Source organism: Pleurodeles waltl, chromosome 1_1 (genome assembly GCF_031143425.1).
Source record: "Pleurodeles waltl isolate 20211129_DDA chromosome 1_1, aPleWal1.hap1.20221129, whole genome shotgun sequence".
Taxonomy (NCBI): domain Eukaryota; kingdom Metazoa; phylum Chordata; class Amphibia; order Caudata; family Salamandridae; genus Pleurodeles; species Pleurodeles waltl.
This window is the reverse complement of record NC_090436.1, coordinates 905,721,764-905,744,389: the sequence shown is the minus strand read 5'-3', so window position 1 is coordinate 905,744,389 and position 22,626 is coordinate 905,721,764. Positions and strand designations below refer to the sequence as shown.

Here is a 22,626-nt window from a genome sequence, read left to right as displayed (position 1 = left end):
CGCACTATCACAACCCACCCATCTCAGTACCAAGCCCTGCATGCAACACCAAAGCATGGACCCCTGACACAGACCTGCATGGACACCCATCACCACAGCATGCCCAGTAGAGAGACTCACCCAGACCACAAAATCACCACTCACACAAGGCAAAGCTGACAGGGAAATCACAACCATACAGGGAAACACACCCATGCACAAGATGGCACACACAGACACAATAATACTGCATTTTCATCCCCACAGGACCCCTACTTAACGTCACCGGAGAGGAGGTGCCAGCTACATCCAGTCCCCCCCTCCCCTGAAGTGGCCCACAGTGACGACAGCAGCTCTGCACGCCTGGATCAGGATGACCAACCTGGCCCATCAGGGACCTCTGGACAGTCAGGTACCTAGCCACAGTCCCAACCCACCACAGAGCTTCCCCCCTCAGGAAACACCAGCACAGCACCCACCCAGCGGGCCCATGCCACTGTCCCCAGGACACGTCAATCAGCAGTGTGTCCACCACTACAGGGACCCCAGGCAACCCCACGAACACAGGATGATCAGGAACCTGGGGTCAGTGGCAGTGGGCACACGGTTCAGGGGACAGAGGCACAGGACAACAGGGAAGCTGGGAGGACTGCTGTGCGACAGGGGGAGGACAGGCCCAGGGAACCCACTCTCCAACATCCTGGGAGCATACCACCATTCCCAGGAGACGATTGGCCAGATACTGGCCAAGTTGCAGGAGACCCAACGGCTGCAGGAGGGACAGTACCTGGGTGTAGGAAGTTGGCTCTGTATGTGCTATTTCAAAGTAAGGAATAGCATGTACAGAGTCCAAGGGTTCCCCTTAGAGGTAAAATAGTGGTAAAAATAGATAATACTAATGCTCTATTTTGTGGTAGTGTGGTCGAGCAGTAGGCTTATCCAAGGAGTAGTGTTAAGCATTTGTTGTACATACACATAGACAATAAATGAGGTACACACACTCAGAGACAAATCCAGCCAATAGGTTTTTGTATAGAAAAATATCTTTTCTTAGTTTATTTTAAGAACCACAGGTTCAAATTCTACATGTAATATCTCATTCGAAAGGTATTGCAGGTAAGTACTTTAGGAACTTCAAATCATCAAAATTGCATGTATACTTTTCAAGTTATTCACAAATAGCTGTTTTAAAAGTGGACACTTAGTGCAATTTTCACAGTTCCTAGGGGAGGTAAGTATTTGTTAGGTTAACCAGGTAAGTAAGACACTTACAGGGCTTAGTTCTTGGTCCAAGGTAGCCCACCGTTGGGGGTTCAGAGCAACCCCAAAGTCACCACACCAGCAGCTCAGGGCCGGTCAGGTGCAGAGTTCAAAGTGGTGCCCAAAACACATAGGCTAGAATGGAGAGAAGGGGGTGCCCCGGTTCCGGTCTGCTTGCAGGTAAGTACCCGCGTCTTCGGAGGGCAGACCAGGGGGGTTTTGTAGGGCACCGGGGGGGACACAAGTCCACACAGAAATTTCACCCTCAGCAGCGCGGGGGCGGCCGGGTGCAGTGTAGAAACAAGCGTCGGGTTTTCAATGTTAGTCTATGAGAGATCTCGGGATCTCTTCAGCGCTGCAGGCAGGCAAGGGGGGGATTCCTCGGGGAAACCTCCACTTGGGCAAGGGAGAGGGACTCCTGGGGGTCACTTCTCCAGTGAAAGTCTGGTCCTTCAGGTCCTGGGGGCTGCGGGTGCAGGGTCTCTCCCAGGCGTCGGGACTTTAGGTTCAAAGAGTCGCGGTCAGGGGAAGCCTCGGGATTCCCTCTGCAGGCGGCGCTGTGGGGGCTCAGGGGGGACAGGTTTTGGTACTCACAGTATCAGAGTAGTCCTGGGGTCCCGCCTGAGGTGTCGGATCTCCACCAGCCGAGTCGGGGTCGCCGGGTGCAGTGTTGCAAGTCTCACGCTTCTTGCGGGGAGCTTGCAGGGTTCTTTAAAGCTGCTGGAAACAAAGTTGCAGCTTTTCTTGGAGCAGGTCCGCTGTCCTCGGGAGTTTCTTGCCTTTTCGAAGCAGGGGCAGTCCTCAGAGGATGTCGAGGTCGCTGGTCCCTTTGGAAGGCGTCGCTGGAGCAGGATCTTTGGAAGGCAGGAGACAGGCCGGTGAGTTTCTGGAGCCAAGGCAGTTGTCGTCTTCTGGTCTTCCGCTGCAGGGGTTTTCAGCTGGGCAGTCCTTCTTCTTGTAGTTGCAGGAATCTAATTTTCTAGGGTTCAGGGTAGCCCTTAAATACTAAATTTAAGGGCGTGTTTAGGTCTGGGGGGTTAGTAGCCAATGGCTACTAGCCCTGAGGGTGGGTACACCCTCTTTGTGCCTCCTCCCAAGGGGAGGGGGTCACAATCCTAACCCTATTGGGGGAATCCTCCATCCGCAAGATGGAGGATTTCTAAAAGTTAGAGTCACTTCAGCTCAGGACACCTTAGGGGCTGTCCTGACTGGCCAGTGACTCCTCCTTGTTGCTTTCTTTGTTCCCTCCAGCCTTGCCGCCAAAAGTGGGGGCCGTGGCCGGAGGGGGCGGGCAACTCCACTAAGCTGGAGTGCCCTGCTGGGCTGTGACAAAGGGGTGAGCCTTTGAGGCTCACCGCCAGGTGTCACAGCTCCTGCCTGGGGGAGGTGTTAGCATCTCCACCCAGTGCAGGCTTTGTTACTGGCCTCAGAGTGACAAAGGCACTCTCCCCATGGGGCCAGCAACATGTCTCTAGTGTGGCAGGCTGCTGGAACCAGTCAGCCTACACAGCTAGTTGGTTAAGTTTCAGGGGGCACCTCTAAGGTGCCCTCTGTGGTGTATTTTACAATAAAATGTACACTGGCATCAGTGTGCATTTATTGTGCTGAGAAGTTTGATACCAAACTTCCCAGTTTTCAGTGTAGCCATTATGGTGCTGTGGAGTTCGTGTAAAACAGACTCCCAGACCATATACTCTTATGGCTACCCTGCACTTACAATGTCTAAGGTTTTGTGTAGACACTGTAGGGGCACAGTGCTCATGCACTGGTACCCTCACCTATGGTATAGTGCACCCTGCCTTAGGGCTGTAAGGCCTGCTAGAGGGGTGTCTTACCTATACTGCATAGGCAGTGAGAGGCTGGCATGGCACCCTGAGGGGAGTGCCATGTCGACTTACTCATTTTGTTCTCACTAGTACACACAGGCTTGTAAGCAGTGTGTCTGTGCTGAGTGAGGGGTCTCTAGGGTGGCATAAGACATGCTGCAGCCCTTAGAGACCTTTCTTGGCATCAGGGCCCTTGGTACTAGAAGTACCAGTTACAAGGGACTTATCTGAATGCCAGGGTGTGCCAATTGTGGATACAATGGTACATTTTAGGTGAAGGAACACTGGTGCTGGGGCCTGGTTAGCAGGGTCCCAGCACACTTCTCAGTCAAGTCAGCATCAGTATCAGGCAAAAAGTGGGGGGTAACTGCAACAGGGAGCCATTTCTTTACACAAGCCCCCCCCAGCCTACAGGCCAGGAGACTCAGCCCAAGCTGGGAGAGTCTTCCTAGTCTGTCAGGCGAGGAAGAGTAGGAGAAATAGGCTGGTTAGTTGCAGGGCCTACTCTGCCTTACATCCTTCTGTTCAGGTCATTCCCTTTGGGGAACTGACCCACTTCCACAGTGATAGGACCTAGTCTGAATTGCCTCTTGTCTGCCTCTTCAATGTCTCCACCCATTCTTTCTATTTTGGTCTTAGAGGTGTCCACCTCTGCTAACCTTATCTTGGCCAGGGTCACCCCTAGCTTACCCAGAGAGGTTACCCAGAGCTGGAGTAACCCCACCATGACCAATAGGGTCAGGGGGCCTAACTTGCTATTTGGCATGGGGTCAGACCACCATGCTAAGGATAGTGCAGCCATAAAGGCTAACACCCAGCAGAGGCCACTGACAGCTGTCAGTGCCCAGAACCACACCTTTAGCTCTTCACCTAAAAGGGAAGGGGCTAAGTTACAGGCCTCTTTGGGTTCAGGTTGCCTGTCTGCTGTATTAGAGTGGGGGGTTACCACATCTTGTAGTAAACACCCTTCTTCCACTCTTTCTTCTGTTAGCTGAGGAGCCACCCACTCAGGTTTAACAGTTGCCTGACTAGCCAGGACTTCTTGTGGGTCAGGTTGGACTTTATCAGGGCCATTTTTGGAGTTCTCCCCTACTGGAGCAGAATCTCCTTGGCTTGCTGTAACCTTGGCTAAAGGTTGTCCACCCTTCCTACTCTGTTTTCTTTTCTTCTTCTTCTGGGGCCTGCTTGCATTTACTGCAGAGGCAGGACTTCCAGAATCCTTGGGAGAGGACTGGCACTGAACCAGTTTCTCTCTTGGGCTCTGACTAACCTCTGGGTAGTCATTTCCAAGGAGACAATCAAGGGGGAGGTCTGTACTGACTGCTACCCTTCTCCAGCTAAGAGTGCCACCCACTTCTATGGGCACTAAAGCCACAGGCCTCTTAGTGACCCTGTCTAGGCTAACTCTTACCCTGGCAGTCTCACCTGGGATGTACTGGTTTGAGAGCACCAGCCTGTCATGCACAATAGTGTGACTGGCACAAGTGTCTCTCAGGGCAGTGGTTGGGATTCCATTCACCAGTAGGTGGTGGAAGTGTCTACTTCCCTCTGGAATCTCCAACTCACCTGTTGGGCCCTGTTTCCAGTTGAAGGCTATGAAGACCTCCTCATCTGAGGAGTCATCTCCCATGGCTACACTGGTTACCCCTGGAATTTTGTTCTGGGGTTTGTTTTTGGGACAAGAAGTGTCCTTGGTGTGGTGCCCAGACTGTTTACAGTTGTGGCACCATGCCTTAGTGGCATCCCAGTTCTTACCCTGGTACCCACCTTTGTTTTGGGTTGTGTCTTGGGGCCCACCCACCTGTTCTGGTTTTTGGGGGCCTACAGAGGACTCTTTTTCTTTGTTTCTAGTGTCACCCACTTTCTCCTGGGGAGTTTTTGTAACCCCTTTCTTTTGGTCACCCCCAGTGGAAGTTTTGGTTACCCTAGTCTTGACCCAGTGGTCTGCCTTCTTTCCCAATTCTTGGGGAGAAATTGGACCTAGGTCTACCAGATACTGATGCAACTTTTCATTGAAGCAGTTACTTAAAATGTGTTCTTTCATAAACAAATTATAAAGCCCAACATAGTCACACACTTCATTTCCAGTTAACCAACCATCTAGTGTTTTTACTGAGTAGTCTACAAAATCAACCCAGGTCTGGCTCGAGGATTTTTGAGCCCCCCTGAATCTAATTCTATACTCCTCAGTGGAGAATCCAAAGCCCTCAATCAGGGTACCCTTCATGAGGTCATAAGATTCTGCATCTTTTCCAGAGAGTGTGAGGAGTCTATCCCTACACTTTCCAGTGAACATTTCCCAAAGGAGAGCACCCCAGTGAGATCTGTTCACTTTTCTGGTTACACAAGCCCTCTCAAAAGCTGTGAACCATTTGGTGATGTCATCACCATCTTCATATTTTGTTACAATCCCTTTGGGGATTTTTAGGATGTCAGGAGAATCTCTGACCCTATTTAAGTTGCTGCCACCATTGATGGGACCTAGGCCCATCTCTTTTCTTTCCCTTTCTATGGCTAGGAGCTGCTTTTCCAAAGCCAATCTTTTGACCATCCTGGCTAACAGGGGGTCATCTTCACTGAGAGCATCCTCAGTGATTTCAGAAATGCTGGACCCTCCTGTGAGGGAAGCAACATTTCTGACTATCATTTTTGGAGACAGGGCTTGAGAGGCCCTGGTCTCCCTATTTAGGACTGGAAGGGGGGAATTGCCCTCCAAGTCACTAATTTCTTCCTCTGTGAAGTCATCCTCAGAGGGGTTGGCTTTTTCAAACTCTGCCAACAGCTCCTGGAGCTGAATTTTGGTAGGTCTGGAGCCAATGGTTATTTTCTTTATATTACAGAGAGACCTTAGCTCCCTCATCTTAAGATGGAGGTAAGGTGTGGTGTCGAGTTCCACCACCTGCATCTCTGTATCAGACATTATTCTGCTAAGAGTTGGAATACTTTTTTAAGAATTTAAAACTGTTTCTAGAGTCTAATTCAAACTTTTAACAAACTTTTTAAACTCTAAAAGACAATGCTAAACAGGGACTTAACACACAAGGCCCTAGCAGGACTTTTAAGAATTTAGAAAAATTTCAAATTGCAAAAATGAATTTCTAATGACAATTTTGGAATTTGTCGTGTGATCAGGTATTGGCTGAGTAGTCCAGCAAATGCAAAGTCTTGTACCCCACCGCTGATCCACCAATGTAGGAAGTTGGCTCTGTATGTGCTATTTCAAAGTAAGGAATAGCATGTACAGAGTCCAAGGGTTCCCCTTAGAGGTAAAATAGTGGTAAAAATAGATAATACTAATGCTCTATTTTGTGGTAGTGTGGTCGAGCAGTAGGCTTATCCAAGGAGTAGTGTTAAGCATTTGTTGTACATACACATAGACAATAAATGAGGTACACACACTCAGAGACAAATCCAGCCAATAGGTTTTTGTATAGAAAAATATCTTTTCTTAGTTTATTTTAAGAACCACAGGTTCAAATTCTACATGTAATATCTAATTCGAAAGGTATTGCAGGTAAGTACTTTAGGAACTTCAAATCATCAAAATTGCATGTATACTTTTCAAGTTATTCACAAATAGCTGTTTTAAAAGTGGACACTTAGTGCAATTTTCACAGTTCCTAGGGGAGGTAAGTATTTGTTAGGTTAACCAGGTAAGTAAGACACTTACAGGGCTTAGTTCTTGGTCCAAGGTAGCCCACCGTTGGGGGTTCAGAGCAACCCCAAAGTCACCACACCAGCAGCTCAGGGCCGGTCAGGTGCAGAGTTCAAAGTGGTGCCCAAAACACATAGGCTAGAATGGAGAGAAGGGGGTGCCCCGGTTCCGGTCTGCTTGCAGGTAAGTACCCGCGTCTTCGGAGGGCAGACCAGGGGGGTTTTGTAGGGCACCGGGGGGGACACAAGTCCACACAGAAATTTCACCCTCAGCAGCGCGGGGGCGGCCGGGTGCAGTGTAGAAACAAGCGTCGGGTTTTCAATGTTAGTCTATGAGAGATCTCGGGATCTCTTCAGCGCTGCAGGCAGGCAAGGGGGGGATTCCTCGGGGAAACCTCCACTTGGGCAAGGGAGAGGGACTCCTGGGGGTCACTTCTCCAGTGAAAGTCCGGTCCTTCAGGTCCTGGGGCTGCGGGTGCAGGGTCTCTCCCAGGCGTCGGGACTTTAGGTTCAAAGAGTCGCGGTCAGGGGAAGCCTTGGGATTCCCTCTGCAGGCGGCGCTGTGGGGGCTCAGGTGGGACAGGTTTTGGTACTCACAGTATCAGAGTAGTCCTGGGGTCCCGCCTGAGGTGTCGGATCTCCACCAGCCGAGTCGGGGTCGCCGGGTGCAGTGTTGCAAGTCTCACGCTTCTTGCGGGGAGCTTGCAGGGTTCTTTAAAGCTGCTGGAAACAAAGTTGCAGCTTTTCTTGGAGCAGGTCCGCTGTCCTCGGGAGTTTCTTGCCTTTTCGAAGCAGGGGCAGTCCTCAGAGGATGTCGAGGTCGCTGGTCCCTTTGGAAGGCGTCGCTGGAGCAGGATCTTTGGAAGGCAGGAGACAGGCCGGTGAGTTTCTGGAGCCAAGGCAGTTGTCGTCTTCTGGTCTTCCGCTGCAGGGGTTTTCAGCTGGGCAGTCCTTCTTCTTGTAGTTGCAGGAATCTAATTTTCTAGGGTTCAGGGTAGCCCTTAAATACTAAATTTAAGGGCGTGTTTAGGTCTGGGGGGTTAGTAGCCAATGGCTACTAGCCCTGAGGGTGGGTACACCCTCTTTGTGCCTCCTCCCAAGGGGAGGGGGTCACAATCCTAACCCTATTGGGGGAATCCTCCATCCGCAAGATGGAGGATTTCTAAAAGTTAGAGTCACTTCAGCTCAGGACACCTTAGGGGCTGTCCTGACTGGCCAGTGACTCCTCCTTGTTGCTTTCTTTGTTCCCTCCAGCCTTGCCGCCAAAAGTGGGGGCCGTGGCCGGAGGGGGCGGGCAACTCCACTAAGCTGGAGTGCCCTGCTGGGCTGTGACAAAGGGGTGAGCCTTTGAGGCTCACCGCCAGGTGTCACAGCTCCTGCCTGGGGGAGGTGTTAGCATCTCCACCCAGTGCAGGCTTTGTTACTGGCCTCAGAGTGACAAAGGCACTCTCCCCATGGGGCCAGCAACATGTCTCTAGTGTGGCAGGCTGCTGGAACCAGTCAGCCTACACAGCTAGTTGGTTAAGTTTCAGGGGGCACCTCTAAGGTGCCCTCTGTGGTGTATTTTACAAAACAATGTACACTGGCATCAGTGTGCATTTATTGTGCTGAGAAGTTTGATACCAAACTTCCCAGTTTTCAGTGTAGCCATTATGGTGCTGTGGAGTTCGTGTAAAACAGACTCCCAGACCATATACTCTTATGGCTACCCTGCACTTACAATGTCTAAGGTTTTGTGTAGACACTGTAGGGGCACAGTGCTCATGCACTGGTACCCTCACCTATGGTATAGTGCACCCTGCCTTAGGGCTGTAAGGCCTGCTAGAGGGGTGTCTTACCTATACTGCATAGGCAGTGAGAGGCTGGCATGGCACCCTGAGGGGAGTGCCATGTCGACTTACTCATTTTGTTCTCACTAGTACACACAGGCTTGTAAGCAGTGTGTCTGTGCTGAGTGAGGGGTCTCTAGGGTGGCATAAGACATGCTGCAGCCCTTAGAGACCTTTCTTGGCATCAGGGCCCTTGGTACTAGAAGTACCAGTTACAAGGGACTTATCTGAATGCCAGGGTGTGCCAATTGTGGATACAATGGTACATTTTAGGTGAAGGAACACTGGTGCTGGGGCCTGGTTAGCAGGGTCCCAGCACACTTCTCAGTCAAGTCAGCATCAGTATCAGGCAAAAAGTGGGGGGTAACTGCAACAGGGAGCCATTTCTTTACACTGGGGATCAGGGATGACCTAACTAACATCTACACCATCCTGGTCACCATTGCATGGGTGCTGGCTGACATGGCCAAGACAATGAGGGAGGGAGGCAGTGGCACAACAACGGCCTCCTGACACTAGCCAAACTGATGAACAGCCATCCACCTCCGCCAGCGCTAGTGGACAGGATGCCCCGCCACAGGACCAACAAGCCACCAGCACCCCACCCCCTGCAGAAGGAGAACCACCCCGCAAACGGTCCCTGCGATCCGAGTAGAAGCCAGAGAACATTGCCAAGACCCCTGCCAGGAAATAAGACTCTCCTGATTGTCACCCTTCTGTCCCACTCTGTCACCCTGTCCACCTTGAACTGCCATTACTCCCCTTCCTATTCCTATGCCTCATTGGACAATGCACCTGTGATACCAAGAGACTGGACTCTACCATGAGCTTTCCTCCACCATCACCCTAGCACATTACCCTTTACTTATGAGCACTTAAACACCCTGGGAACAAATACTAATCTGGAGTCTGTCAAATGATTCACAAATGTATTAGTACAACATTATCAAAGCGTTGCAACTCAAATGTACAGTGAAATATACTTTTGAATGACCTTTGCTGGGCAGCAGTACACATAGCAGGAGCCAGAGAGGGAACAAATGCCACATGTGTACCATCAATGGGACCAGTGATGTTGGGGATATGACCAAGGGCATAAATGTCAGCTTTCACTGTGGCCAAATCCTCCACCTGGGGGAACACGATGTAGCTGCGCATGTGTTTCAGCAGGGCAGGCAACACTGGTCCACACGTTGGAGAACATTGGCTGAGACATCCCTGATGCCATGGCCACTATTGTTTGGAAGGAACCACTTGCCAGGAAATGGAGCACTGACAGGACCTGCACTAAAGGGGGGGGATACCTGTGGGCTGGCTGATAGCTGACATCAGGTCTGGCTCCAATTGGGCACACCGTTCTTGGATGGTGGCCCAATCAAGTCTGTATGTTAGGATAATGTGTCTGTCCTCCATTGTCGCAAGGTCCACCAGGGGTCTGTATACCGGGGGATGCAGCCATCTCATATTCAGCCTCAGCGGTTGAAGCCTATGGAAGAGAACGGTGAGCAGAGGGTCAGATTCCCACATCTATTGCACTAATGATGATTTGTTTACTTTACAGAACCGAAATCTGAAGCCGACTGTCAGTTGCCGTGCCAATGTCTGCTGTGACGCAGTTAGGTGCCATGCCCTGTGCCCCCCTGAAAAAGCGGATGCCTGACCTGTGAGGAGGGATGAGTGGAAATGAGGTAATTGCGCTGGTGTTGTGCGCCGTCGCAGTAGGCGGTCGAAGACTGCGGCGCAACTTCACATTGGTTATCATTGCGCCCTATGGGTTCCAGGAGCCAATGGCGATGTACGCCGGCGGTGACGGTACGCACTGCCACGGACGTGACTGCCATTTTTTTTAAACCTATCCACTCACTTGCTACCTGACCTTCAACAGGAGAGGACCTACACTGCAAGTGCTGCTGTGACCTGTGTCTGTAAGCGACAATGGCTTGTGTCTGGGGAAAGGGCCCCTGCCTTCACTGCGGAGGAGATGGAGAAACCGGTGGATGGGGTCCTACCCCAATAAACGTTAATCTACAGTCCCCGCGACAAACAGGTGAGTACACTGTGAGCATGAGGCGTGGGCCATGAATGTATGGCGTGCTGTTTACGTAACCCACATGTAGTGGGGGGGCGGAAGCGTCCTTGCCAGAGTGCAGCATGTAAGGTGGACAATGTATGTGCGTCAGGGGATGGGAGGGATCTGGTGGGCCATGTGTCTGACGGTCCGGACGGTTGAAGAAGAAGGGTATTTGGCATGCCATCGCCAAGGAGGTGCAGACCCTGGGGGTCTATGACAGGCAGAGCACCCACTGCCACAAGAGGTGGGAGGACCTGCGCCGCTGGGCAAAGAAGACGGCGGAGACCCAGCTGGGGCTGGCCTTCCAACAAGGAAGGGGTGCCCGTCACACCATGACCCCCCTGATGTTCCTCATCCTGGCGGGGGCTTATCCGGAGTTGGATGGGCGCTTGAAGGCATCACAGCAGCCTCAAGTGGGTGAGTAAAGATACTGACTTCTGACTTTGCACGCGTTAAGAGGTACCTGGGTGGGGGATGTGGGATATGGGTGCCCCTAGGCTAGGGCCGAAATGGCATGGTAGGTCCCTTGTTGGGCAGGCTCTGAAGCACTCCTACCCCAATAGTGTTAGTGGGCATCTATTACTGAGCAGGGTCCTGTGGCTTTCTGGTGTGCAGCTGATGGCGTTAGGCATTGTACCCCATGGGCTGGTGACTATCTTAGTAACTGGTTGGGCATGGCCTAGTGCATAGGGCTACTCCCTATGTGTTGTATCCACCAACGGTAGTGGTGTTGCTGGCATTGACCAAGTGTATCCTCTGTCTCTCCTGCCCTTTTTGTTTTGTCACCCTGTCTCTGTGTGCATTAGCATCATCGGGCACCGGTGACAGAGGGAGCTGCATCCCACATGGGCCTGGAGGCCGAATCCACTGAGGGTGAGGGCACCAGTGGGACGGAGTGCGAAGGGAGCACCACGACGGGGACAGGAGGGGAGACCAATAGACGATTGGTTAATAAAAACCAGCACTCAGCAACAGTGTGTTCTACACACAAAATACAGTATAGAAACCCTACACAAACTAGGGTTCTCTCTAAACTACCAAAAATCACATCTACAACCGTGTCAACTACAATACTTAGGAGCAACAAAAACACAAAAAGGGATTGCCACTCCAAGTCCACAAAGGGTACAAGCCTTCCAAAATGTGATATTAAACATGTACCCAAACCAACACTATCAAGTGAGGTTTGTAATGAAACTCCTAGGCATGATGTCTTCATGCATAGCCATTGTCCCAAACGCAACACTACACATGCGGCCCTTACAACAGTGCCTAGCAACACAATGGACACAAGCACAGGGTCAACTTCAAGATCTAGTGTTGATAGACCGCCAAACACACCTCTCGCTTCAATGGTGGAATCCTATAAATTTAAACAAAGGACGGCCATTCCAAGACCCAGTGCCTCAATACGTGATCACAACAGATGCTTCCATGATGGGGTGGGGAGCACACCTCAAACAGCACAGTATACAGGGACAATGTGATGTTCAACAAAAGCAACTGCATATCAATCATTTAGAACTGTTAGCAGTGTTTCTAGCATTGAAAGCATTTCAACTGCTAATAGCCCACAAACACATTCTTGTCAAAACAGACAACATGACAACAATGTATTACCTAAACAAACAAGGGAGGGACACACTCCTCACAACTGTGTCTCTTAGCACAAAAGATTTGGCATTGGGCGATTCACATTCGCCTAATAGCCCAGTACATCCCAGGGATTCAAAACCAGTTAGCCGACAATCTCAGTCGAGATCACCAACAAACACACGAATGGGAAATTCATCCCCAGATAGTACAAACTTACTTTCGACGCTGGGGAACACCACAAATAGACCTATTTGCAACAAAAGAAAACGCAAAATGCCAAAACTTTGCGTCCAGGTATCCACACCCTCAGTCCAAGGGCAATGCGTTATGGATGAGTTGGTCAGGGATATTTGCTTACGCTTTTCCCCCTCTCCTTCCTTATCTAATAAACAAATTGAGCCAAAAACAAACTCAAACTAATACTAATAGCACCAACCTGGGCTCGTCAGCCATGGTATACAACACTACTAGACCTGTCGGTAGTACCTCATATCAAACTACCAAACAGACCAAATCTGTTAACTCAACACAAACAACAGATCAGACACCCGAATCCAGCATCGCTCAATCTAGCAATCTGGCTCCTGAAGTCTTAGAATTTGGCCATTTAGACCTTACACAAGAATGTGTGGAGGTCATTAAACAAGCTAGAAAACCTACTGCAAGACATTGTTACGCAAACAAATGGAAAAGATTTGTTTATTACTGCCATAATAATAAAATTCAACCACTACATGCTTCCGCCAAATACACTGTAGGATACTTATTACACTTACAAAAATCTAAACTAGCATTTTCTTCTATTAAAATACATCTCACAGCAATATCTGCTTACCTGCAGATTACACATTCAACATCACTATTTAGAATCCCAGTCATCAAAGCATTTATAAAGGGTTTAAATACCCCCGAGAACACCACCTGCTCCCTCGTGGAACCTCAATATTGTATTAACTCGACTCATGGGTCCACCATTTGAACCCATGCACTCTTGTGAGATGCAATACTTAACCTGGAAAGTAGCCTTCCTAATAGCTATCACATCTCTTAGAAGAGTAAGTGAAATACAAGCATTTACTATACAAGAACCCTTTATACAAATACATAAACACAAAGTGGTTCTCCGTACAAATCCCAAATTCTTACCAAAAGTTATATCACCATTCCACCTAAACCAAACAGTGGAACTCCCAGTTTTCTTTCCACAACCAGACTCAGTAGCTGAAAGAGCCTTACACACGTTAGACATTAAAAGAGCACTAATGTATTACATTGATAGAACAAAACAGTTTCGCAAAACAAAACAATTGTTTGTAGCCTTCCAAAAACCTCATGCAGGGAATCTAATATCCAAACAAGGCATTGCCAGATGGATAGTGAAATGTATTCAAACCTGCTATATTAAAGCAAAAAGAGACCTACCTATTACACCAAAGGTGCACTCCACTAGGAAAAAGGCGCCACAATGGCCTTTCTAGGAAATATACCTATGACAGAAATGTGTAAGGCAGCCACATGGTCTACGCCTCATACATTCACAAAACATTACTGTGTAGATGTGTTAACAACACAACAAGCCACAGTAGGATAGGCTGTATTACGAACATTATTTCAGACAACTCCTACAGGCTAAGCCACCGCTTTTGGGGAGATAACTGCTTACTAGTCTATGCACAGCATGTGTATCTGCAGCAACACATGCAATCGAATGGAAAATGTCACTTACCCAGTGTACATCTGTTCGTGGCATGAGACGCTGCAGATTCACATGCGCCCTCCCGCCTCCCCGGGAGCCTGTAGCCGTTATAAGTTGGATGAAACTTGTAAATTTGTAAATATATACTATTTTTTAGACACATTATGTACATACATACTTACTCCATTGCATGGGCACCTTTACAATATACACAACTCCTACCTCACCCTCTGCAGGGAAAACAATCTAAGATGGAGTAGACGCCCATGCGCAATAGAGCCGAAAGGGAGGAGTCCCTCGGTCTCGTGACTCGAAAAGACTTCTTCGAAGAAAAACAACTTGTAACACTCCGAGCCCAACACTAGATGGCAGGATAATGCACAGCATGTGAATCTGCAGCGTCTCATGCCACGAACAGATGTACACTGGGTAAGTGACATTTTCCATATATATATATATATATATATATATATATATATATATATATATATATATATATACATACATACATACATATAGGGTTACTTTTTATTTTACTTATATTTTTAATACACACGTCTTTACCATGCATGCCTTTAGCATGAAAATGTAAGTATTTTACAGGTAAGTACAAACTCATTAAACATATCTATAAAAAGTGTTTATACTTACCTGTATATATGCTTATATTTTCTTTGTAAAGGCATGCGTGGTAACGGCATATTCGTGTAAAAACAGTAGTTGGAAGGACTTTCACTGTAAAGATGCGTTTGTTGTTCCGGCATCGTTGTAAAGGCATTCGTGATTAAGGCTGTCGTGGTTCCGTCATACATTAGATGATGCTTGGAGAGTCTCAAATTTTCCTCTTCTAAGGAGCACCCTCATGGGTTGCTCTGGCTTTGCGCTATCTCTGTATGGCACACAGTCAGTGAGCCTCCCAAGAAACTTTTGTGCCTATGTGCCTCTTCCCCATGTATTCTACGGAAGAGTCAATACAAGAATCTGCTGCCTTTTGTATAATACTAAATGCTGGGGGGCAGTAAGTGGGTGCAGCTGGCCGGTACCAGTTTCCCAGGGTGCTTTCTGGAGTACAGCCTCTTGAGCCTATTGTGCTTTCTGCTCCAGAGCAAGGTAAGATTGGGGGTACATGGAGGGGGGGGGGACTGTTGAGGCTTAAGGGTTGGATAGTGCGGTACTATGTCAGAATGGACCTCTACAATTAACCCACAGTTTATGGGAAAATATTTCTGGAGGAATTGAGAGTTTTACCCTTCGCTGCCAGGCCTTTTCCCCCCTCCTGTGCCAAGCCTTGTTTTGCCAGTTTGCGCGTAAGCCCTCCACATAAGCTACCCATGACAAATTTGCGTCCTTTTTTTGAACATCCTAGGGATTCTAGAGGTACCCAGAGTTTGTGGGTTCCCCTGGAGGAGACCAATAAATTAGCCAAAATACAGCTAAAATTTTGTGTTTTCAAATAAATGGGGAAAAAAGGGCTGCAGAAGAAAGCCTGTAGTTGTTTTCCTGACAATGCCATCAACAAATGGATTGCGGTGCTAAAATCACCATCTTCCAAGCTTTCAGGAAAAGGCAGACTTTGATCAAAGAACCCAATTTTTCACCAGAGTTTTGACATTTTACTGGGACATACCCCATTTTTACTATTTTCTGTGCTCTTAGCCTCCTTCCAGTTAGTGACAGAAATGGGTGTGAAACCAATGCTGGATCCCGGACAGCTAAACATTTCTGAAAAGTAGACAAAATTCTGAATTCAACAAAGTGTCATTTGTGTAGATCCTTCAAGGTTTATTTTACAGAAAGTAACAGCTAAAATAAAAAAAAGATATTGAAATTGAGGTGAAAAAAAGAGCCATTTCTGTCCACGTTTTCTTCTGTAACTTTTTCCAGCTATGGCAGATTTTTTTAAAGCAATATACCATTATGTCTGCTAGACCCTTCTGGTTGCAGTGCTATATAGGGCTTGTAGGTTCATCAAGAACCCTAGGTACCCAGAGCCAATAAAGGAGCTGCACCTTGCAATGGATTTTCATTGTATACCAGGTATACAGCAATTTATTCAGTGAAATATAAAGAGTGAAAAATATGTATCAAGAAAACCTTTGTATTTCCAAAATGGGTACAAGATAAGGTGTTACGAAGCAGTGGTTATTTGCACATCTCTGAATTACAGGGTCCCATACTAGCATGTGAATTACAGGGCTTTTCTCAAATAGACGTCTTTTTTATACACTGTCTTACATTTGGAAGGAATAAATGTAGAGAAAGACAAGGGGCAATAACACTTGTTTTGCTATTCTGTGTTCCCCCAAGTCTCCAGATAAAAATGGTACCTCACTTTTGTAGGTAGGCCTAATGCTCGCGACAGGAAACTCAACATGGACACATCACATTTTTAAATTGAAATCTGACGTGTTTTTTGGAGAGTGCCTAGCCCTGTATTTTAGCCTCTAGCTCAGCCAGCACCTAGGGAAACCTACCAAACCTATACATTTCTGAAAACTAGACAATTAGGGGAATTCAGAATGGATGACTTGTGGGGCTCTCACCAGGTTCTGTTATCCAAAATCCTTTGCAGACCTCAAAATTTGGCAAAAAAACCAAACACTTTTTTTGTCACATTTCGGTGATGGAAAGTTCTGAAATCTAAGGGGAGCCACAAACTGCCTTCTACCCGGCGTTCCCCCCGGTCTCCCGATAAAAATGGTACCTCACTTGTGTGTGAGACCCAGTGCCCGCGTTAGGAAATAGCCCAAAACACAACGTGGACACATCAAAATGATCTATTACAAAACAACCTTTTTTTTGTAAGGGGTAGGGGGGCACCTGCGTTTTGGTCCCGGGTGCGGCTGTCATCTAAGGAAACCTACCAAACCGAGACATTTTGTTCAACTAGACACCCGGAGGAGTCCAGGGAGGTGTCGCTTGTGTGGATCCCCCAACATTTTCTTACCCAGACTCCTCTGCAAACATCAAATATAGCAAAAAAAATAAAAAATCAAATGTTCCTCATTTTTCTTTGTAGGATCGCTGTGCTCGTAAAAATTTGCTACCTCCCAATGTTTCCCTGTGTCTGCCAATAAAACTGTTACCTCACTTCTGTGGGTGGCCCTGGTGCCTGAACCAGGAAAAGACCAAAAACGTGTAGAAATTGTGGGGATAGCACAGCGAGTTGATAAGCACAATTTATTTTATACATTTTTAGGCTGACTCTGCTTTGGGACCCACATAAGTGAGGTACCATTTTACTTGGGAGACTGAGAATTCCGTGTGAATTTAGTAAAGATTTACAAATCTAGAAGAAACTGTACATAAAACAGCTAAACACATCTCTAAAAGAGAGGCGCACTGAACCTCAACCTAGGATGCAAATTTGCTCTAGTGGGATTACCATGTATATCACTCCGCTAGGATAACTGAAGTCCTGCATAAGAAGCAGAAGTAGCAGACTGCCCGCATCGACTCAAGTAGGAGTAGAAGGTTTAAGCCTGATGTTAGCTCAACCAAAATTCAACAACAGAGTGCCAGATTTTCTAAATGGAGCCCCTCTATTCAAGTAGATAAGGATTGGTTTTAGGAGTAAAGAAGAGCGTGATGCGCATAGTGGAATTTGGCATAAATTTGGGCAACCCTAGCTCATGTTTCAGATAAAAAGAGAAATTATTTTGGGACCAAACAAAAGGTCTAATATCAGAATAAGCTTATCGGGAAGACCTTTGAGAGGCCGATTTACAAAACAGAGCCCCTAACTCTACCAATCGTCTGGTTCACACCTAAGAAGAACAATGAGAAAACGCAAATGACCAGACTCCAAGGAGTCAGGAAGCGTATAATGCATCGATCACCAGCAACCGATTCCAAAAAAGAACTAGAACCTTATTAGGTGGGTGAAAAACTGACTAAAAAAAAACAACCAAAATCTGAGTGACTGGCCACGGGCAATGGGGACTGTCCAAACTATGCTTGTATGGTCCACTGGGGCTACATGAGGGCAAGTTCAAGTGTTGGTTGAGTGGGTATGGGACGATGCAGACTGCAGCACTCAGCCTTTAATACCCTGTAGTGGTCCATACTTCTGTGGTGACACAGGTGCTTCCTTCTCTGACCCACTGTGTTACATAAATTTTTCTTTGCTTTTTGGCCCCCTAGGAAACCTCTTTATATTTTGTGCAGTTCTCCTTCCTCCTCTGCCAAGGTGGTTTACAGTAGCATAGTTTGAAAAACATTCCTGGCTTTTGGCTGTAGACCGAAATTGAATGATGTTCTGGCAAATGTTTCTCCAGGCTGGCACACAAGAGTCTACGTCCACAGTCCAGAAAAAGAACAGATACTGACTGGAATGGGCTATATTGCTTTAGGTGTACTGGTGGGAAGCAAGTAACATTGCAAACAGAAATCAAAAACTCTTCTGTTGGCACAAAGTGAGTCTATTTGGACTGTTGTGAACTGTAAGGGGAGGCCTGATAACTGGAAACAACCAGCACTCCACGATGGGGAAAGATGAGGGAGCGGTCTGCACTGTGATTGAAGTAAACTCACTGGCAGGAAAACAAATGTATATGTCTTGATTTCTTCAGCCCAGCAGATGTTTACAGTGTATTTTGAGATGAGCTTCAGGGACGGAAGCATATAGGTTGTTGCATCCACAGGGAATGACAAAGACCATTTGAAGTTCGACCACCATTTTGTCCTGGCACTTATGCCTTGATAGGAGTAGCCAAAGTCTCTGCGTGTAAGTTTGGAGAAGAATGGGAAATTTCAGTTAAATTTGGACCTGGAAATACTGATTTCCTTAAGTAATTACTCATTTCCTAGTGGAAATGGATTCTCAGAGTCCCACTCATATTGGGCAAGATTTTCTCCATCCCTGAAGTTACAGGTAGCCTACATGCCAATAACTAGTAAAAATCAACCCCATTTCAGTGACCTCTAAAAATGAGGTTTTTAGTGTCCTCCATATGATATCATTCACCCTGCATGCATTCTCTGTTGCAGAACAAAACGTGAGTTGCTTGCGCAGTAAACAGTGTACTACTCATAGACCTAGTGGAAGGGACGAGGAAGGATGCCAGTTCTAGGAGATTGTACATTATTTTCTCAGTGAGAGCTGTTTGGCTATCTTTCGTTAAGGAACGCAGGTAAAAAGGCTCCTCTGTCTGGAAATAATTGCAACAGATTATCAGCCACCCATGGTATGGGTATTAAGGGGAAGTGACCATCATTCAGCTTTGACTTTAATTTGGAATACACTTTTCATGGCCCTCTTTTGGCCATCAGGCTACTCTTTTCCTGTAAAACTATCCGAAACTGATTCAGAACATGTAGTCTATTAGCACAGCAGACAAAATGGAATATATTATTCAGAACCTGATTGGTTATGACACTAAATAACTAAGCAGTTTATACTTATCCGAAGTCCTATCTCTTTTTCCAACAAAAAAAAAATAACACTGCATAGACACTGATTTATTGTGAGTGACGCATCTGCCATTTGAAGTTAATTTATGTTCTACCCCACAACCTCATTGAAGAGGATTCTTGACCATACTTGGAAAATCAGTGAGTTCGTAATAGTTTGTGGCTACTGTGGTTGCAGGAATAACAACAGGACTTGTAGCAAGGATTGCCTGTGTTAACGCAAATGTATTAATTAGAAATTATTCATGAATGTTTATGTATCTTGAATAATGAATTTAGTAGAAAGTGAATAATGTAGAAAATAATGTGCACGTTTGAAATTGTGACCTCGGAGAATGGCCACTAGTATTCACAAAAAGTACTAAGTGAGTGACTAAAATATATGCAAATAGTGAAAATGTATTAAAATGAATGTAGTAATGTGACATATTGAGAGATACAACCTATGTTTTATTAATTGTAGGCCTTAACTTAACAAATGTCTGGGTCTAGTCTTACCAGGCCTCATGCAGAAGCTGTATTCCTAGCGTTTAATGGAAAGTGCTGACAAGATGAACTAACCGTGAACTGCTCATTGTTTAATAACATTTTTTGCTTAGCTGAAGTTTCAATGTGAACCAACGAACAGGAGATGATGGAACTAGAAATGTAACGATTGGTGTGTAAAGCGCGCTGAATGTACTTTACAAGGACTCGAACAAAAAGGACACTGACTGGAGAAGAAGATGCAACATTTTTGATACCTGAAGAGCTGGATGATGAGAACATCGTTCAGTGAACCAATCAACAACATGTGAACTGTGAAATATTCGAATTCATAGGCTTGGAATAGTAAGATTATTGGATAAAGTCAAAATGGGTGATTAATTGACCAATCAAAAATTAGGGGATAGTCTGGGTGACTTTGATATAATTACATGACAGAGGGAAGAGATTCAGAGAGGTTAGACGAGAGGTTTGCGAGAGCAGATCTTATATTGAAATTTTTGTGACCTCAGAGGTGACTCGAGATTCTGTCATTGGCTCAAACTCTCGGACTGAGAGCCTGATGCGATGCTGATCGACTGATGACCTGAGGACGAAGATTGATTCTGTTGCTGACCCATACCGCGGATAGGTAGATGTGACAATGTGACTGTTGTATTTTCATGCCTTTCCTTTCTAGGTACCAACTGCGCTGTTTATATAGTATTCTTAGTTTAGATGTTTTCTCTACATTCGTGTTTCCTAAATTGTTTTTGCATGACGCCCCACATGCTAATCCTAATTTGGAATAGATAGGTTTCTCTTACATGATGGTCTGACTAGACTACAAGACAATTGATTGATGGAAAATTCTTCTGAACTTATGCCACTAATTGGGTTGTTGGAATTGATCTTTTTATTGATTTGTGCCAACGCTCTAGAATGTATTTTGATGCAAGCTTTGATTAGATTATGTTCATGGCATCTTCTTATTAATTAATTGCTGGTTTTATTGAATACATTGAATTTAACTAATCTCATGACTTAGTATTGTAATCAAAAGGGCAATAAAACTACTAAAACGTATATTGAGGTGTGGTTTATTAATGGCTGGAAATTCATGGTGTGATGATAATTTAGACTTGGCTGTACAGTCTCGTTAAGCCTTGACACTCCAAGGCCTTTATGGGAGGTACTTAGAAATTCAATGACCTCTTGTTAGTTGTCTGCAGTGCTTGTAACAAGGATTGTGTATTTGTCTTCGTGTTTCAGAGACCCCGAGGACTGGTCTGAGATCAATACATAGATGTAGACAGAAGGTTAGGAATAGTGAGAGGTTTAGAAAAGCATCACCATATTTACTACATGGCCATGCATCTAAAAGTTTAATAGGTTATGTGAAGCTATCACAGTTCAGACATATATCTCTCCCGCTGGTACACGGCCCTTTTGGGAATACCGGCCTATCAGTAACATAATAAAATGTCATGGTGGTCCGAGTCCTCTAAAGAACCGTTATTGAATGGCAAGTATACTGCACGTTTGACTATCTCTGGATGCCGGATGGCCTTTCATAGTGACAAGCCTCTGAGGAAATGCTCAGATTACCCTATCAGTCATTTAAGGATTAAGGACCTAGCGAACCATGATGAGTCAGATGCGAGTGGACAGAGCTGCACAGTCCAGCACTGAATTGCGTCCATGGTATGAAGTGATTGATAATCAAATTAGGGAATATAGTGCATATGCAGGAAATAAGCTTATTGCTGAAAAATGATAAAGAATACATTCAAAATGAAATACATAAGAGCGGGGATTAGTTGAGGAGAGAGACTTCATTTGTGTTGCTGTTTTTTCCTGGTCCTGGTGAGAAGAAAGCACACGTTGGATCACATTGTAATAAATGCTTCTCGCATCCTTATGATGGAGGAGGTTATCGCATTCAATATATTGAATATAAATTTGTAGATTCAAACTAATGGAAATCTTTAATGATTTGAAAAGTAGCAAAACGTTGGAAATTAACACATTTAAACAAACAATTTATTTTATTTTATTTGTGGCACTTAAACTCCTTGATGTGAGATAATGTTTATATTTTCTTCTCCAGGGTTGCAGCACAATTTGGATGAGGTAATCAAAAGTACTGCCGCCATTAAAAAGCTCAGGGTCGACACTGCTATACGACTGTTGTATGTGAAAGAGGAATCGTTGCGACGTTGTCACCTTAGTGGACATCATGCTGCCTCTGAGAAAAAGGCTCCATCTCTAATTGTGCTAAAGATTGGGAAAAGGTTAGTTTATACCATCACATTTTTATATATAGCATTGAAGACATCTCTTCTAGTCATGTGTGCAATTTTTGTTTGTAAACGTAGTGCTATGGAAGGTTTTGCATAGGCGACACTTTCTTGACTAGTCACTCCCAGCTTTTATATTTTTTTGGGACCCAACTGCAGGTAATCCTGGACGATGACACTGGGACACCGCTATCCAGTTCCCAGTATATGTACTCTGATCCGTAAAATAACGTCGAAATTGTTCTAAAACCATATTAGCTATTTTTAATTTTACTATAAGGCATGTAAAATTAAATGTCCTACATGGACTGAAACAAAATATCATGCTATCCACTTTGTGATCCTGAAAACATTACACCGGCCTCCAAAGAGGCCTAGTCCCTTGCAGTCTGCAAGCTCCCACCATTGCAAATAGGCCTATAAATATAAACTTTTACAGACCCAATAGCCCACTTCTATGCGCTAAATAGGATACAGTGCGTAGTGCCTATAAGTGATGCTGGACTTAATTAATATTATCATGTACCTATAGTGCATA

The 22,626-nt window shown here is 46.0% G+C and overlaps 1 protein-coding gene across 2 annotated transcripts in view; it reads left to right on the top strand.

Moving 5' to 3' along the window:
• Positions 1-22,626, top strand: part of LOC138288769 (glycine N-phenylacetyltransferase-like) — a 123,193-nt gene that overhangs the window by 83,335 nt on the left and 17,232 nt on the right. For both annotated transcript variants that reach the window (XM_069230123.1, XM_069230124.1), the window contains exon 5: positions 21,899-22,082. In XM_069230123.1, the coding sequence (XP_069086224.1) occupies positions 21,899-22,082 (184 nt within the window). The remainder of the gene's footprint in view (positions 1-21,898; positions 22,083-22,626) is intronic.